The sequence below is a fragment of the Grammomys surdaster genome, unplaced genomic scaffold, assembly GCF_004785775.1.
Source record: "Grammomys surdaster isolate TR1022 unplaced genomic scaffold, NIH_TR_1.0 373, whole genome shotgun sequence".
Lineage (NCBI taxonomy): Eukaryota > Metazoa > Chordata > Mammalia > Rodentia > Muridae > Grammomys > Grammomys surdaster.
In genome coordinates this window covers 8,866,585-8,885,551 of record NW_021604792.1, presented here as the reverse complement: position 1 = coordinate 8,885,551, position 18,967 = coordinate 8,866,585, and the positions used below count along the sequence as shown (strand labels likewise).

Below are 18,967 nucleotides of genomic sequence, written 5' to 3'. Positions count from 1 at the left end.
ACCCAGAATTTCCTTTCAATAAAAGAGACTTGACCAGAATCTGCTTGTATCCATTTTTCGCATCTCTTGCCCCTCCATCCCCACTCTCTCTCTAGCTAGACCCTGACCTGAAGACAGTTGCAGCAGAACGGGCCATTACAAAGTAGCAGAAAGGGCCATTACATACTACCACATTTGTCGCAAAGATTCATTGATTCTTCATCTCAGAGTCTGTCATCATTATTAGTTTTTTTCCATCTTTATAGATGAATATGGCCCAAAGTATCATTCGCACTTTAAAAAGTAAAACTATGAAATTTCTTTACTTTCTTTTAGTTTTGTTCTAATACTATCACCTACACACACTCACACACACACAAACACACATGCAGAAACACACAGACACACACACAGAGACACACACACAAATACACACAGACACACACACACAAGTGTGTCTCTCCTTTCCTTTAAAAAGTCTCACTTAAAGCACTTTTCTACCTGTCTTTTAAATCTAAACTGCCACTGTCATGCCTCTAGCCAAAACAAATGTAATACATAGAATGTTAAAGCTCAAAACTTGGGAATATATTTAATTGTGAAGACCACTCAAACATTCCCGAGAAACATCTAGAAGGAAGCTACAAGAAATTACCAAAGATAAGGCTTCAATCTCAGAAGAATAGCTATATTTGACTATCTTTTTGTAGTTTGTTTAGTTCATCTAAAATGTAACCTATTAGTTCTCCATAAATTCTAAATTTCTCCAAGATCCAATTATCACTTTTCTCCTTTCTCCTCTAGAAAGATGTTTTAAGTACATAGTAACTCCTTTTCTGTATTTACACACTATTTTTTAAAAAATAGTTCACTTATTCTTCCTGTTGTTGTTATTCTATGTATTCTTTAATTTTATCTTTTAAAAAATTTCTTTTAAAAATGTCATAAACATAACAAATACACTGCATGTTTATGGAATCCATAACTAAATTATTGAGAATTCTCTTAGCACTTACTTTGAACAGTAACAAAGATATCTGGTTCCACAGAGTTTAGTGTTTCAGGTGAGGAGGAACATATTACAGTAAAACAATCTGATTCAAATTTGTATTTTAATATATTTGACTTTTTCATTTTAGACATAACATCAATGGGAAATTTAAGGGCATGTGGATGATGATGTAGGCATAGAGATTATATGTATTAGGATGTAATATTTTTTTAAAACAGCTTTAAGTAAAAATATGGGGCTGTATTCATAGATAGATCTTTATAGATTTAGTGTGGGACTAAAGTTGAAAAACGACAAAAACTTAGGACTAAGAATTTTCTTAAGTATATGTGAATGTCAACTCAGTTGAAGGAGTTTTCAATCAAAACTGAAATTACAGCAGAAAGGAGAAAGATAAATACGGCAAAGAGTGATTTTCTGTGGAAGTGTGTTTGAGAATTGACCAGCGAGGCAATTGCTAGAAGTGTGAATTCCCTTTTCCTATGTAACTGCTTACAGTATTGATCAAATGTATCTGATACTGGTAATAGCAGTATTTATAACTGGAATGCTGGGGAATGTGTTCATTGGACTGGTAAACTGCTCTGACTGGATCAAGAACCAGAAAATCACCTTCATCAACTTCATCCTGCTCTGTTTGGCAGCTTCCAGAATCAGCTCTCTGTTGGTGGTATTTATTGATGTAACTATACTAGAACTAGCTCCTCATTTGTATTATTCTTACAGTCTAGCAAAGTGCTCTAACATAACCTGGATTATAACAGATCAACTGTCAACATGGCTTGCCACCTGCCTCAGCATTTTCTACTTATTCAAAATCGCCCACTTCTCCCATCCCCTTTTTCTCTGGTTGAAGTGGAGATTGAGAGGAGTGCTTGTGGTTTTTCTTGGATTTTCTTTGTTCTTATTGATCTTTTATTTTCTACTGGTTGAAATACTTCCTATTTGGGGAGATATTTATGTGATACCTAAAATCAATCTGACTTTATTTTCAGACACAATTAAGACCACTGGTTTTCAAAACATAATTGTTTTTGATATTATGTATTTATTCCCATTTCTTGTGTCTCTTGCATCATTGCTCCTATTATTTTTTTCCTTGGTGAAGTGCTCCCGAAACCTTGCTCGGATTTCTACCACCTCTGAAGATTCCAGAACCAAGATACACAAGAAGGCCCTGAAAATGCTGGTGTCTTTCCTCGTTCTCTTTATAATTCACATTTTTTGCATGCAGGTGGTACAGTGGTTAGCATTTTTGTTTTCATTGAACAGGTCAATTAGTTTTGTCTGTTTCGCATTAAACATCTTTCCCCTAACTCACTCATTAATTCTCATCCTGGGAAATAGCAAGCTTAGACAGAGAGCAATGAGTGCCCTGCAACATCTTCAAAGACAGCTTCAAGAGCTGATTCTCTTCCTTCCTATAATTTCCAGTCTACACTAGGGTTATAGCTTAACAGGGAGACTTGGAAGGTCATTGGTGAATTGTTCTTCTTCTGAGTTCTTTTAAGTACTGCTGGACATATATGGACTAGAGCATATTGCTTTTCATGAGAAAAACACCATCTCACAGTCAGGTTATGACACACAAACCAATGTTTTTATAATTCACTTACAATTGTTGTTACTTATATTCTCAAATATTTCAAAGAGAATAGATAATTTTTACAGGCAAAAGGTATGAACTTACAATTTACAGAGAAAGTTTATGATTCCTTAGATATCAAAATTACTTGTAAGCCTCAATAAGTAGAAGATGGGCAGAATGTTGATAGGAGATTAAGAAAATCTCAAGTTACAGAGAGAAAAACATCAACTTACATTTTAAATCATATTAAAGCTCTCTCTCTCTCTCTCTCTCTCTCTCTCTCTCTCTCTATTTATTTACTTTATATGTATAAATGTTTTCTCTGCATGTGTGTCTTTGTACCATATGTGTGTCTAGTTTCTAGGCAGTTCACTAGAGGGAATCAGATTCTCTGGAAATACAGTTACAAATTGCTGTGAGTAACACTCTGTACTGGGAACTAACCTGAGTCCCCTGTCTGGACAAGTGCTCTTCCCTGCTGAGCCATCTTTTCTGTCTCCACAGCTCAGACCCATTGCTGTTTTGGTCATTGCATAATGATGAGGTTACAGTCTGAGGTTTGTATAGTAAGGCAGATGTACTGTCTGTAATCATATTCTGATGTTCTCATACAAACCCAAGTTTTGTTAGAGATTGTATTCATTCATGAGAATCTTTCCTCATAGCACAAATATAATATTTTTATTAATTATATGTGAATATCCTAGAATGCATCCTGAAAACCCTTGCTTTACACTCCTTGAAGGTCAATCCTCTCACCACTGCACAACCTGCTCCCCAAAAAGAGAGAGAAAACACCTAATCCAACTTGTATTATCCACATATTCATTGAAGCATGGCCAAATGCTCAGTGGGCAACCTCTTAAAGAAAACTGAGCCCCCACCTCACCACCACCATAGGGCATCAACTTCAAAGAGCTACACTTTAGCATTTTTATCCCAAATATAAAGGACAGTTTTCAATAGCGTACTTTGTGGACTATTTCTGTTTTTTTTTTTTTTTTTTTTTTTTTTTGTGGGGTTGGGTGAAGGTGTCAAGAGGTTGTCACAGAAATCTTTGATGTCTTTTATTCTTAGTAATGAGTCTGAAATCATAATACTACAATACCACTGCAAAAGAAATTTCCTTGCCTATACAAGCTTGCAGCAGCCTGGACCAGTGAGATCAACATGATTTCTGGCAACAACGTGGACCACAAACATCATAATGGACTCAGGTGCCATTACGGACCATGGATATAAACATTATTTCTGGGAGCAAGAACCAGGATATTTTGAGGAGGCTTAATAAAGAAAATGAACTGTTTTTCATCTTAGATATCCAGATGTTGCTTAATCAGGGTGATAGTGTAGTTGGGCACCATATTTGGGGACAGGACCTTCAAGAGTTCCAAGCTGCTGTATACCACCCTGTGTTCGGTGTCAGGTGCTGTTAGTGTCTGGCATGCCCATCATGTATGTAGCCTGTGGACAGCAATGCATTCTTGTACTTACCTACCCCTAGCAGGGTGAGCTGCAGGAGCAGCAGCATCAGTGGTTCCATACCTCTGGGCAGCCTATCAGGTATCACCTGGGCAAGGCAGGCCCAGTGGTGGCCCAAGGCTCCAGGTGGCATGAGGGCCAGCCCTACTTGACAACAACATGTGCCTTTGTCTACACTCCCGTATCTGTCTTTGCTACCCCTTTTCTGGTTGTTCTCTCAGGTCTTGTATGACTCCATTCCACCGTCTTTTCATCCAGTTCTACAAAACCAAGTTTTAAAAGCATCATCCCATAAGAACTGCCTCTTATAAATTACTCTCGAGATATTGAAAACTCTGCAAGCTTATCCTCTGCTGCCTTCTTCTCAAAGACCCTATGGACTTCTCATCCTTCCTGGAGCCTGGAGTGGACCCACAGCTTAATTTTTTTTTGTTTTTTTATCTTTTAATTTCTTTGTTTATTGCTCTAGCTCTTGCTCTGGCTCTTGCTCTGGCTCTCACTCTCGCTCTGTCTCTGGCTCTCGCTCTTGCTCTCGCTCTTGCTCTCGGTCTCTCTTTCTTCTTCCTTCCCTCCCTCACAAGTGTTTTAAAAGAAAATACCAGGAGTCTTACTGAGAGTCTGCCTCCCAGCTTCTGATTTTTATTTGTTATAAAGCAGCTTTCTGAAACAATCAGGGACATATTTCATAACGTAGACGCACATGAACTAAATGACTTCTTCCTTTCTCAACAAGCATTTGCATGTATCTCATGTAATATTTTCGTGAGTCAGAACAGAAGGAAAAGGTTTTACATATACCAAGCCCTTAGCTGTGAATTCTTCAGCCAAGCTTTCCAAAAGAGAAGACTCAGTAATCTGAGGAAGTAGTAACATTCAAACAAAATGAACTGAAAAGAAATGCTAGTCTTATCAAAGAAGGAAGGAAATAAAGGCAAGACTTTAATAATCTACTGAACATAACATAGAATCTAATTCTAACATCACCCCATTTATTAATGATATTGTTTTTATTTTAACAGAGCAGAACACAGGTTAGAAAAGACAGAAATAAATCCTTAAGGGAACTCTGTCCATAAACAGCAAGCAACTTTTCTGAGCTAAGCTTTGGTATGCATAGATAGTCCAGACTCTCAGTAATCAGCCTATTGGACTGGCAAACTCAACTTTCATCCACTCAAGTTTAAGAGACAACCTTCCTTTTCTATTTTAATAGAGCTCTCAAGGGCCCAGATTTGTTGACCCTGGTGGTCTTCCTGTGGAGTTCCTATCCCCATCAGGGCTCTCAATCCTTTCCTAACTCTTCCATTACACTCTCTGAGCTGCTGCCCTGATGTTTGGCTATGGGTCTCTGAATCTGTTTCAGTTATCTGCTGGATGAAGTCTCTCAAAGAACATTTATGCTAGACTTTTGTAATGAATGTACTTTTGGGTCTAGGTTACCTCACTCAGGATGATAACTTCTAGTTCCATCCATGAATTTACAAAATTTATGGTGTCTTTGATTTTAATAGCTAAGTGGAACCTTATTTCATTGTGCAAATAAACAACAATTTGTGTCCATCCCTAGGTTGAGGGGCATCTGGGTTACTTTCAGTTTCTTGCTATTAACAATAGAGCTGGCATAAATACAGTTCAGCAAGTGACTTTGTGGGATCATGGAACATTTTTTGGGTATATGCCCAGGGGTTGTATATGTGGGTCTTGAAGTAGCACTATTGCTAATTTTCTGAGAAACTGACAGATTGATTTCCAGAGTGGTTGTACAACTTTGCACTCCCACCAAAAGAGGACTGTTTCCTTTACTCCCTCACTAGTATGTGCAATCAGTTGAACTTTTGATCTCAGCCATTCTGGTTAGAGTATAGTGAAATCTCATGATCTGTTTGATTTTGATTTCTTTGATGACTAAGGACTTTCAGCATTTCTTTAAGTTCTTCTTGGGCATTTTAGATTTTTCTGTTATAAATTCCCTGTTTAGATCTGTACCTCATTTCTTCTCCTTTTTGTAATTTTTAATTTTAATTTTATTTTTTACTTATTCACTTTAAATCCAGCTCACTCCACCATTCCAGGTCGCCCTCTCCCACAGTCTTTCTTCCAAACCTCCTTCCCCTTCTTCTCTGAGGGAGTGAAAAAAATCTATCATTCTAAAATAAGTACAATTATATCATACTGAACACCATATTTCACACCCTGAATACAGCACAAATTGTGTTTTCCTCTGTTTCATATCGTAAAACATTTGAACTTTTAAAAAATATTTTTTATACATTTATTTAATTTCTACTATTTACAACATGTAAAATTGGATGAGTTAGGGATAATGAGTTACCTCAGTGGTTAACACTTCTTGCTGCCAAGTCTGATGACACTTACTTTATCTTTCGAACCTACATGGTGATAAGAACCAAATTCTTCAGGCTGTCTTCTAACAGTCACTCATGCGTTTTGTCATTTAAATGTACACACACACACATACACACGCACACACACACACATACCACTGTATATATAATAAATAAAAGATTTTTAAAATGTTTATGTTGATTATGATTTTTCCCCCTCACAAAATATTGTAAATTTCTATTTGTTTGACAGCCAATGCAATTTCAGCCCTGGTACCCAATCAAAAAAAGAAGCATCAATGGGTAACTAGAATTTAATTAAATTATCATGAGGTCTACTTATTTTACATATTTAAAAATTAGCAATAATTATAGAACATGACTGACAAATTGTGTAAACATATATTTGCAAATAGACATTATATAGTCCTAAAATTATAAGTGTATTTAAGAATTTTAAATTCTGTAACTAGAACTTTTGGTAACATAATTATAATTATAACTCTCAGCATTTTCTAAACCTTTTCAATTAAACCTAAAGCAAGAAATCATTTTAGTTAATCTGATATCTAAAATATACTTTATCTTATATATTATAACTTTATAATTTGAAATTATACATGTGTATTGTGCTTCTCATGTGAAATATTTGCAGAGAATTTTATCAGCTATAACACACAAAATTGATAAAGCAATGTAAAACATTTTTAAAGAAAATAATATTGGAGAATTTCTGACGAACTCAGGTTTTCTTAGAATATGCAAGATGATATGCAATATATTTTCGGGACCCATGATGTGAACCTGTGCTTCAGCCACCATACCACAGAAAGAGAGGTACCTCTCAGGTTTGTGTCTCCCCAGATCAAGACACACGAGTGTCCTGAAGGAAAAAGTGCTGCAAGAGTCTCACAGAACCTGATATAAAGAATGTTCTTCAACAACTCAGTACTCCAAACTTGCATGGAAAGAGCCAGAAAGAAAATGGCACAGAGAAGGACATAGGTGATCATGGTTTGCAAGACTTTGATGTGGGCACTGGCAAGGGCATCTCTGCATCTTTGTGCATGCTGTTGCATCTTCTTGTGATGTCTCCACAGGGAGAAGATGAGCAGGAGAAAAGTTGACTGTGAAAGTGTAAAGGGTATGGATGTGAAAATACAGTTTATGACTAAAATAACCCTGTAAAATGATGAAGTGTTATTCAAAGTGAAATCATATAGCAGAGGTCCTCTGTTGTCACCGATCTGGGTATCAATGTATGAGTTTATCAGCAGAGTGTTTAGAAACAAGAGGGACAAAGACATGAGCAAAGTCCCTGAAACAACCTGGTTAATTCTCATCTTTAAGTAAACAAAAATAGAGTTAGAAAAATTAGCTATTTTAAGAAAATAAAAAAGACCAAGGCATGCAGCAAGCCACATGCTAAAATGATTGCTGAAAATCAAATGGAAATTAATCAATTTTACCACCTTTATACTTTTTAAGACATGTGAGTACAGTGCAGACACTGATATATCAGTGAACACTGTCGTAAGAAGGTAGATTCTGGAGAAAGCCAAAGCTGTGAGTATTTGATTCACTGCAGAGATCTTTCTTCTCTTGACCCATTGCATGCAGTTCACCAGAGCTATGAATCCATTTCCAATCCATCCTATTATTATTTCTACAATTACAATGTATATAAACATGTTCTGTATGATTCCATCCATTGTCTGTAAAGCAAGTTATGATTCCTGAGGACGCTGTAGAAAATTTAAAGAGCTCTGAGTCTTAAATCCTCATAACATACTCAAATTTAAAAATGTTCTGTGTAGTAACAAATTTCAAATATCAAGCTTTGACAGTATTCAACTCAGAGTTACATATTTTTTCCCGTTCAGTTCTACCAAGCTCTATCCAGAATACACTCTTTAGACCGAGTGGTGTGGAACATTTTTCAGTGAATCCTAAAGGTAATACTAAGTCTTCATGTTCTAAGATGAAATAAATACATATTATTTGTATTGCTTTCACGACTCTGCCAAAATAACATTTTAAGCTGGCTGTTGTAGTTATTAGCAAGTAACTCAATATATTCTAATGGGTAGAGGGCAATCAAAACCTAGACTTTGTAAATAGCTTTCTGAGTACTAGGCGTGACAGAGTTAAAGATTTGCAAAAGCTCTTATAGCAGACATTTGGATTTGTCTGATAATACCACAGACATTAAAATTCATCTAAACATTACTACTGATCAGATAATTGAACATGTATACTATTTTACATTTGAGGCACATGCACAAATAGCCAACACATATGCATCTACTTGAATTACAATGTTTTTGTTTCACATTCACACATTTAAAAATGGTCTCAACTTTTAGTATGTTTCCACACATAGTCCTGCTTCAGTTGTTCTAAACTTTCTAAAATGCTTTACTGTATCAATGCCTCAGAATTAATGTAAAATTCCACAAACTTAGAACTTTCTAACCGTCCATGTAGAGTATTACTAACATTGCTGTTGTATTATGAAACAGAACTGAACAGGGATGAGTTCATGGACTCAGCAAGAATTCTCATCACTCTCTACTTTCCCCTTGCCCATTTTATTTCTTCATTAATACCAAGTTACTAACAAATGACAATCCCTAACTTCTCACAGGATCTTCCAACATTTTAGTTATGATCACTCACAGAAACAAAGGCAAATAAAACAGGTTGGTTAAGTTTTTAAAATGAGCTTCAAGGCACAGTCATTAATCAATAACTAGAGATAGTGAAGGGACCAAGAAGTAAATTTAGAAATAAATGCTGAAAATAAAAGGAAAATACATATTGTTAGTTTTAGAAATCAAAACAAAACACATGTGAATTTCACTAAAAAGGTTCAATACAATCTTCAGCCTCCTATATCAATCATCTTCTAAAAACTGACTATATACTAAAAATTCTCAGTTTTACGATATTTACGTAAAAGATATATAAACAAGGGAAAAAGAAGAGAACGGGAAATTTTTGAGTCAATTCCTAAGAATTGAAAAATGCACCAACCTTCAGGGGAAGAAACACACTGCCTGTTCTTTCTGGTGACAAAGATGAGCTCAAGTAAGAGGACAAACAGGAATGCAAACACCTGGGTTGTGGTTGTTTAAAGTAGGTAGAGATGGTAGTGTTTAAAGGGCTATGTAATCACTATTACATTGGCAAATTGATATGTACTGTTAGTGTTCACTGGGAATATGGCTATGGGAGTGAGGCTTCCTTCTTTTCTGTCCTAAACATGATTATTTTAAAGTGACCTCCAAAATCTTTTCTGGGGATGGGTTGCCCATTTAACTCAGAGTTAAGGGAGGACAAACAGACCAACTATGCGCCCTTGAGAACAGCAAAAGGCAAACATTTCAATAGATGTTACTATCTTTTATTCAATTATATAAAGCTGCCAAAAAGGAAAAGTGTGGCTAAAATTTCAGTGATGAGGCTCTCGTGTCTGGGGAGAAATCTCAACTGGAATTTTAGCTGACAATTTTAACTTCTTCAGTCCATTTTCAGGTGCAAGCTGTGAGAAGCCTGTTCCAAAATCTTTGTCTCTTGCTATCCTTTTTTTTTGTCTTCAGATGCCTCAGCAAAGTGACCATTCTGCATCACCTAAAACTATCTAATGGAAAATCCATTTGTTTGCCTTAAAGGATTTCGTCTAGTTAATTAATGGTGGATATTTTCAGCATTGGATAAGGTGCAACTGTGACATTTATCATCTATGTATATTTTTTGTTTGTTCATTTACTTTGGTTGGTTTAATAAATTGACTCATCCAAAATTCAAAATATGTCTTTTATAGATCATTCTCTATACCATACAGAACAAGTTATTAGAAAAGAAAGTTTTGTTTACTGCAAGGGAGGGTTGTTTTCACTGTGGGTGTCTTTGCCTAGTTTGAGAACTGTGCTTTTCATTATGCATAGAAAACATAGGTTTCACCTAGGGAAAGAGTATCTTTCTAGACACGTGATATAATACCAAGGACAATTTTAACATATTTCATCTATAAACCAAAATATGAGGTGAGTATCAAAGAAAGGGGCAGAGCCTTTACCCATTTTAGAGCCCATGTTATTGTAAGTACATTTTGCAAGCTTTCAATGTCTTTACATTTTCCATTGAGACCCTGTCTTTTATCATGATTCTAATGAATTCTAGAAATCAAAGAAGATTTTATCCAAACTTCTTTCTATCTGGGTCATTATACCTATAATTCTTATATAATAAACATATTTTGATAAATATTTAAAATGTTGTACTAAATATAGCATTAGTTTCAATTCTGGATCACCATTATTCTAATTTAGCAAAATTTAAAGTAAGTATTTTTGAAATTTCTCCTTCTGAAATATTTTTAGAATCAATGCTAAAGACACTTGATAATAGTGGAAAGTTTGTCTTATTCTGCCTCTAAGCATTAATCCCTATCAAACTCAGGAGATATGTTTAGCTTAGCTGTCTTCTCACTGGAAAAAAATGGAAGTTAGCAAACTGAAATTTGAAGTGAATAAAAGCACTGACCCCTATGTTTGGAGGACATACATTTGGGGAGAGAAGGAAGGCAGCTGAGAAGTGGTCCTCTGTAAGATGGAAAAAGATCAATAAATAGCAGTGAAGGACTAATGAGGTTAAACACCCAGAATACCTGAGAAACTCCAGATAGGGAAGTTGTTATGCTAATGACATCAATTCAGCAAGTTAGGATCTGGAATGCACCTCATAAAACTTATTGTATTGGTATTTAAAACCTTGTGGTTATAGAGGAAGAGATCTGCTAATGAAATATTCCACCCCAACATTTGCTTTCTATCTATATCCAACACCATCCTCACTAACTCTCAATGATAAAAGTCTCTGCACCTACATAGGAGCTTTTGCCTTCATTGTTCTGATTAAAGAAACACCTGCTTCTGTAGAGGTGCAAGAACTTGGACCAGCTGTCTCCAGTGATACTTGAAGTTCAGGCTGATGATAATGGAGATGTCAGATTCATGGATGTAGAGAAGGTGACAGCAGATGACATGGATTTTCAAGATCAGATCTAGCTAATTCTCTAACCCTAGAAGACTGAACTGGAAGGTGTCTTCCTGAGGTTAAACTTTGCAATGATAGTGTAAGGGCTCCTCTCACTTATTAGCATTGAGGCTATAAAATGACTACCATCCAAGGACTGGCATCAGTCTATGATCCCTCGGTGAAAAACCAGAAAGAATGCCACCAGCATCTCCAGGACATGCCATGAGATAGTTTCTCAATGATCAATTGCCAACCACAGTAAAGAAGGCACATGATCCTATTCTATGTGATTACCTGGGACAAGATTGGATGAGGTAAGTGATCCCACCACCAGGAGATGCTAACAGCTAATGTGCCCTGATGCTCTTTGAATGTAAAATTACATTTAGAGTCTTGACACATGCCTCTCTTAATGGATTGTGCTGTGGGATGAATAGATAAGTTGTAATTTACCTGAATGTGTAAGTGATACTCAGTTTTGGCAACTGCCAAAATTTTTCACATTGTCTTTAACCACCAACAAAAATGACAAATGGTAAGAACACAAGATGAATGCAGAACTTCACAGATTCATGATCCGCTGTTCTCCATGATAGAGTCTTATGATAAAGCCAACATGCCCCCGATACATTGTTTGTAACTTGGACTTTTTTCCCAGGAATGTCTATAGGTTTTGTTGTAAAATTCAATTCCATTTTATATTTTAAAAACAACAGTGCACTTCCCATGATTCTTCTGTACTGTAGAAATTCTATTATTGTCAGACTTTAAATTTGTCTCATTTATAACAACACAGATTAAAACCAGGATCTTCCAAACTAAGTGCTTATCTTGTGACGGCAAACAACATTCCTATTCTATACTACCAACTTTATTGACATTTTAAGACATATAATTTTAATTCAATGATACTTTGCTAATAAGGACCAGTAAATAAATGGTAAGATTCTTAAATAATTTAACAGGTGATCGTGAAACACAAAATATCATGTTGTTCATTCTTCCCTGTCAAGATACATTCTCTGCATTTTTGGACTAAGCATGATTTCTCAAATAATCATATTCTTTATTATGGTCTTTACTCATGTTGTAGAAGTCTTATGAAAATAATTCATAGAACTTCATGACAGTCCCGTGTTTACTTCCCTGTTGTTGTCATTGTTTTAATATAGTTTTTAAAATAATAGAAAATATTTTTGAAAAATATTAAATCAAATGACTTCTTGTGAAGGAAACTGTTACTAACTACAAATAATCATGGAATGAGTGTCATTTATATATAGAAAGCCAAAAAACATCACTAAAGAAGTTAATTGCTTGCTATTAAACAAAACACATACAAATCTTCCAAAACAGATTATATATACTCCAAACCTACTTTATTTTTACAAACTCCATATACCTTTTATATTTACCTTGCCAGCAGTCATACTACTAATATATTTGCACAAATTGTATATCCTACTGATATTCTGGTTAGAATTGTTGAATTTTCAAACATTTGCTCTTATTAATGTTTCCACTTATGGAAGCACACTGATGCAGCATGGCGCCAGCACATGCAATCTACAGTGATAACATGGGTAACATTTTTTCCCCCTCTGTGGACTGCTGTTCTTAGTGCTTACTTTTCTGTTCTTTCAACAAATTTTAACTAAGCTATCATTTTCACTGAGTATCTAATGCTCCAGAATCAAGTTTCTAGACATTATCCCTTATAAGATTAACTGGATCTCATTTTCAATGGTTCCTGCCATGCTGAGAGTATGGTTTTATAACCAGCGGAAATGTAAAGTTCTGTGTCAATATTTTTCTTAAAAGTTGGAAGAAAACAGTAACATTTAGTAGTGCTGAATAAATTCATATATCTCTGTTATCTTTCAAGTTAATTAATCTCCTTCTTGCAAGAAAAAGTGTGATTAATAATTATGCCATCAAGGTTTTTCATTTCACCATACTCAAAAAATGATGAACAATCAAAGTGTAAGACATTCTTTACTACTATGGAATGCTTTTATATTTGTCATTTTAATAGTTGGTGATGAATCAATTGTATTATTATAAATTCCATATTACTTGAATTGGAATATTTATTATGATAGGAAAAAGTAAGTTCTTTTGATGACTTTAATATAAAGAAACCATCTATGGAAAAATATGAATCCTCTGAAAAAAGAAACAGATACGAAGTTCCACCGATAACTTGTAAAAACATTGAAGTCAACATAATGTCCCATTTAGTGTTCTTCCCTGTCATTAAATGGCTAAACCTCTGAGCTTTTCATCCATTTATTGAAGCTAGTATGAGTTAGTGTTGCTTGTAGCAATAATGTATCTAGTCTATTCTAAATATACTTATTGCTACTATTCAACAGTAATGTGTGCATGTATCATTGTATACTGTAATTATTCTATTTATGATACTTAGATCTCACTTTATGACAAGTTATGACCTTTAAGAAATCAGGATGATAAAATAGGTACCTCAAACACATTTTCTATATGATTTAAAATTGTGGAGTCTTGTCTCCCTACTATGCTGGAAGTACTATATATATGGAAGTATATATGTCTGTGTTTGTGTGTGTGTGTGTTTGTGTGTGTATGTGGCATAACTTAACATGGTTACTATAGTGATATAAAACAGTGTTTTGTATAGTCCATAAACATATATCATAAATACCTCAAAAAGAGAAGAAAAGAGAAAGAACATAATAAACCTGCCTTTCCAATTGAATAAAATATCCTAGTACATTTTATATAACTAGAGATTATCAACACATTTTAGTTATTTTCATAAATTTGTCAAACACCTATGGACCTGGAAGGTATTCAATTTGATTAGAATAACTAAAATCTAGTGTAAATCTCTTTAGAATTTAGTCAAACACCAACATTTTGGCGATTTCATGACAGGACATATAAAGAAACACAAATGCCTTCAGTTTGGTTTCTGTGAAATGTCATATCATGTCCCTAATACTTATCAATTAACTAAAATTTCATTGTTTCATTATTTCTGTCACTGTCTTGCATCACTCACAACAACCAGAATGCTGTGCTGGCTGTTTGCTTCAAACTTAGGACAAATCCATTACTTAGAGGATGAACTATTTTGTATTCTGTTTCATTTAGATGCCTAAGAGATTTGACACCAGGCAAACTGCAGACACAATGCACGTCGCATTTGAAAGATGAAAACAGCAATTTCTAGACCTTTCTGTGAGCCTTGGTACTGAGACTGTTCATGGGATCTTGCTGTGTCTGTTAGCTCTTCATCATAGGTCATACATAATTTGTATTTGACTATTCTATAAATGTATGTTTGTTAATTGTTTCAAATCAATGCCTTAAACTTCTCCAAATCAGCTCTGTAGATAACCAAAAAAGGTATTCATTTATTTTTCTTGACACAGTCACTACAGGCACACCAATACACTGAAGACAACCCAAATCAACAGAAGCTTTTTCACCCATTACTTAGATGGAAATTGTGGCAAACAAATATAAATACAGAGGCAGAAGTATATAGATATACGTGATTTCTTAATCTAAGTTCATTTAATTAACATTGGGTCTGTAGTTGTACATGGAGATTTCTGTAGCATTTTACTGGCTGTGATCAAAACACACTTAGCTGCAGGGGAAAAAAGCACAACAGTTTGCAGAGAAAAAAATGTCTTCACAAAGCTCATAAGTTCTATCCACATATTACATCATTGGCAAGAATTTTCCACAGCAGGTTCTGGAAGAAAAGTTGATTTCCCATTTGCTAGAATGTAAATGAAGACATACTCTCTTTCATGGTTATACAGACTTTAACATTGTCTAACATCTACTTCATTTGGGCTCATCAGGTATAGATGTCAGTTAACATTTGAAATCTGAAATGTGAATTATGTAGGAAGTGTCAAACTCAAGTCCTGAAAATGATTTGAATGGCTTATTATCACAAAGATGTGGAGAGGATTAAAGTAAAATACCTGTTGAGTTTTTTTTATTAATATCTTTCTACATTTTTCTCAAACTCTCCAGAAGGAAATTCAATATTTTATAATTTATATACCATGCCAAAAATAAGCTATGAATCAGTATACACTACCACCTAGGACCAACTCACATATATACATTAATTGTTACACTGTATTTTTCATAATGATCCTCAAAGAATTCTCTTTCTCATACTCAATGTTCTCATCCGATAATGCATATCACTCTCACTTACTTTGCATGAACATTATTTAATATTTAGCTCTTCAATATTTAATGAGTGTTTTATAGATACTCATTGAAGTCATAAGTGTTTCTTTCAATAATATCTTATTAGTTAACTTGGAACTGATTGTTTCTATTTAAAAACTAGTCATCTAAATAAACTTTGAGTTTTGACACATATTATCATGCCCTTTTTAAATGATTTTGTTATTACTACATTTCAAATTTCGTACTCTAAATTGTCTTGACTGGTAAATAACTTTTATTGTATTTGGCAATATTTCACACTTATTTGATTCAATTAAACAAATGATAAATAATAAAATTGATTTGATTCAATCAATAAATTTCTCTGTTCTCCAATGGAGTTTTATAGGGTATATTAACCACACTGCAAAGCAGATCCCATACTTAAGCATAGTTGGCCAATAAAAATTACTCTATTTTATTGTATTGTACAGTATTTGATATTTGTGTCTTATTGTGATTTTTGTTTGCTCATTTGATATTATTTTAAGAGCAAGAACATAAACTTGGTGGATAAGGAGCTAAGAAGGATATGGAAGAATCTGAGGGAAAAGAAAAAATATGATATAATATGTGAAAAATACAAGTAAGTAAATAAATAATTATATAGACTTATCAAAACTAAAAAAAGGTGGATCAGATAAAAGGAATATATTTGTTGAGTTTTCTTATATCTTCCTACATTTGTCTCAGAATCCACAGAAAATACAACCATACGTAACTTAGAAAATAAGGAATAGTTAAGCTACAGATAAGTTTTGTCTGGCATAAGTAGATCACACACTTAGCATTTCAGATTTCTTTTTGTTGGATATGGTGGCATATGCCTTCAATACCAGCACTTTGGAAGAAGAACCAGCCTCCCCAAGATATCTAGGCCTACATTGAAAAACAATGTTTAAAAAAAACAAAAACAAACAAACAAATATTTCTGAATTTAAATTGAAGTGAATGTCTACAGAGGCCAGGTATCAACATATTTGTCATGAATGATATTTGTGGGAGGATTAATATTAAAGCATAGTCATGGGAAGACTTGAACTAATAAGATTTCAAGTAGTGTTTCCCAACCCTTCATCATGATCCCTTTGGAGATGGAATGAGCCTTTAACAGGAGTTGCCTGTCAGATATCCTGATCATCAGATACAAACTAAAATTTGTAAAATTAACAAAATTACATTTATGAAGCAGCAACAAAATAATGTTATGGTTGGGTCTTTCCACAACATGACATAACTATTAAAGGGTCTTGGCATTTGAAATGTTAAGAAACACTGATTTAGATAGAGATGAGAGAAGATGTTGGAGACAATAAACATGAGATATTGGAAAAACATATTTTAAAACTACTCATTCTTAAGCTACAAATATATGTAATTGGTTTGAAACATTTTATGGGCCATGGTGGCATATATCTTTAATTCCAGTATTTGATAGGCAGAGATAGGTGGATCTCTGTGAGATTAAGACCAGCATGGTCTAAAGAATGAGCTACAAGATAGTTAGTGCTACACAGAGAAACCCTGACTCTTAAAACCCAAAACGAAACCATACCAAACTAACAAACAAAAAAGTATGAACAGAGTTTGTTTGATACTTCTATGTCAACTAAATTTTTCTGAAGTGAGCTAAGCGCAGCTGAGAAAATGCATCCATAAAATTCAGTTGTAATGCATTTTCTTAGTCACTAATGAAGGATGGCCCTGCTCATGGCAGGTGATGCAATCCTTCTGCTGTTGTTAGTTCTGGATTCTATAAAGACAACAGGCTGAAGAAGTCAATTGAGCAAGTAAAGAACACCTCTTCCCTGTTATCCTCTGCTCCTGTCTCCAGGTTCTCATCCCAGTCCTGATTGAGTTCCTATTTTGACACTATGGACACCAGCCTAGACAGGTAAGATGTACTGCTTATTTTAAGGTTAATGTATCTGATGCATCTCAAGGGTGTTGTGTCTTCATCAAGAAGATCTTACTGTCTGTTTTTCTGTTGGGTAAGCAAAAGCTAGTTTTCCTAAAAGCCATAGGTGGTTCTTAAAAAAAAATTCTACTGTCAGGTATAACATCTTTTCCTTATTAATTGGTGATCAGGGAGAACAGTGTAAGCTTCAGAAAGTAAAATCCTCTTGAAGACACCACACTCTTAAGATACAACCCATACATCAAACTAAAAATAATCATGACATTTACACGCTGTGGGCTAATGGCCATATTGTCAAAATATACAACCGATGCTGTTGGAGAACCAAAGATATTAACAGTCTTATATAGGTGTTGATTCTGAGCACAATAATGATAAGCAGGCCAAGTTTGACTTCTCCATGCAAATGATACATGTTGTCTTCAAAAACAGGAGAGCAATCATTCCAATTGGCAATAGCCTATGGTATTTGGGAGTTTCCAGAGTGACCATTAGCCAGTGACTTAACTAGCTGAAGACTGTCTACCAGATTATTTGGCAATTCCATTTAGATCTTTGATATGCATATATGCTTTAGGAAACTTCTCTAATAGTATGTTTCTATATATCCCTTCAAATGACTTAGTGTTAGTTGTCCCTCAACATATTTCCTCCTTTACCTCTCTTGTCCATCTTTCTCCCTATTTAGTTATCCCATTTCTAGTCCTCCCCTGTCTCTTTTTATCTATGTGCTCTACCTTCCCTTCCTTGGGATATCCTCCCCTCCCAACTAGTCTCTAACCTAAGTCCTACCATCTGTAATTATATAAACTATAGTACGTATTTCAAGGCTTAAAAGCTAAACTAATATCTGTGTACAGTAGAGAACAGCATACTTGTCTTTTGGAATCTGGGCTATTTTAGTAAGAATTCCTTTTTTTTTCCACAATCCATTTACCTGGCATTATTTTCACTAGTGAACAGGGTAGACACAGCTAATAAGTAGATATTCTACTTATTTTTACTTTTTCCTGCTGCACCCGAAGGGTGTGTTTTTGTAATATTTTTAAATTTTCCTTGATTCTTTGGGAATTTCACATGACACATCCCAATCCCACTTATCTCCTCATCACTCTTTACCAACTCACTGCCTTTAAAACCTCCCAACACACACAAAGAAAATCCTAATCTGGAAGCTATAGATTTGTCAGAGTGTCCCAAAATATAACTTTTGACAACACTTCTTTGTCAGGAACCATCTAGGAAAGGCTAATGGCATATAAGTTTTCTGGAGATGGTCCAGCACTTCATATAGTCTGCAATGAATGAGCTCTGAGGCAAGGCCCCAAGAAATTTCATCTCAGGATTGCTTCTTGTTA

General features: G+C 34.7%; 2 protein-coding genes across 2 annotated transcripts; one reads left to right on the top strand and one right to left on the bottom strand.

Annotated features, from left to right (window-relative positions):
- Nucleotides 1-1,496: 1,496 nt before the first annotated feature.
- On the top strand, nucleotides 1,497-2,435 carry LOC114632356 (taste receptor type 2 member 42-like). The gene has a single exon (XM_028780894.1). It carries the CDS (start codon nucleotides 1,500-1,502, stop codon nucleotides 2,433-2,435), a length of 936 nt encoding a protein of 311 aa, XP_028636727.1. The 5' UTR covers nucleotides 1,497-1,499.
- Nucleotides 2,436-7,158: 4,723 nt separating this feature from the next.
- On the bottom strand, nucleotides 7,159-8,118 carry LOC114632351 (taste receptor type 2 member 129-like). Its single transcript, XM_028780888.1, has one exon. The coding sequence runs from the start codon at nucleotides 8,116-8,118 to the stop codon at nucleotides 7,159-7,161; it is 960 nt and encodes a 319-aa protein (XP_028636721.1).
- Nucleotides 8,119-18,967: the final 10,849 nt, after the last annotated feature.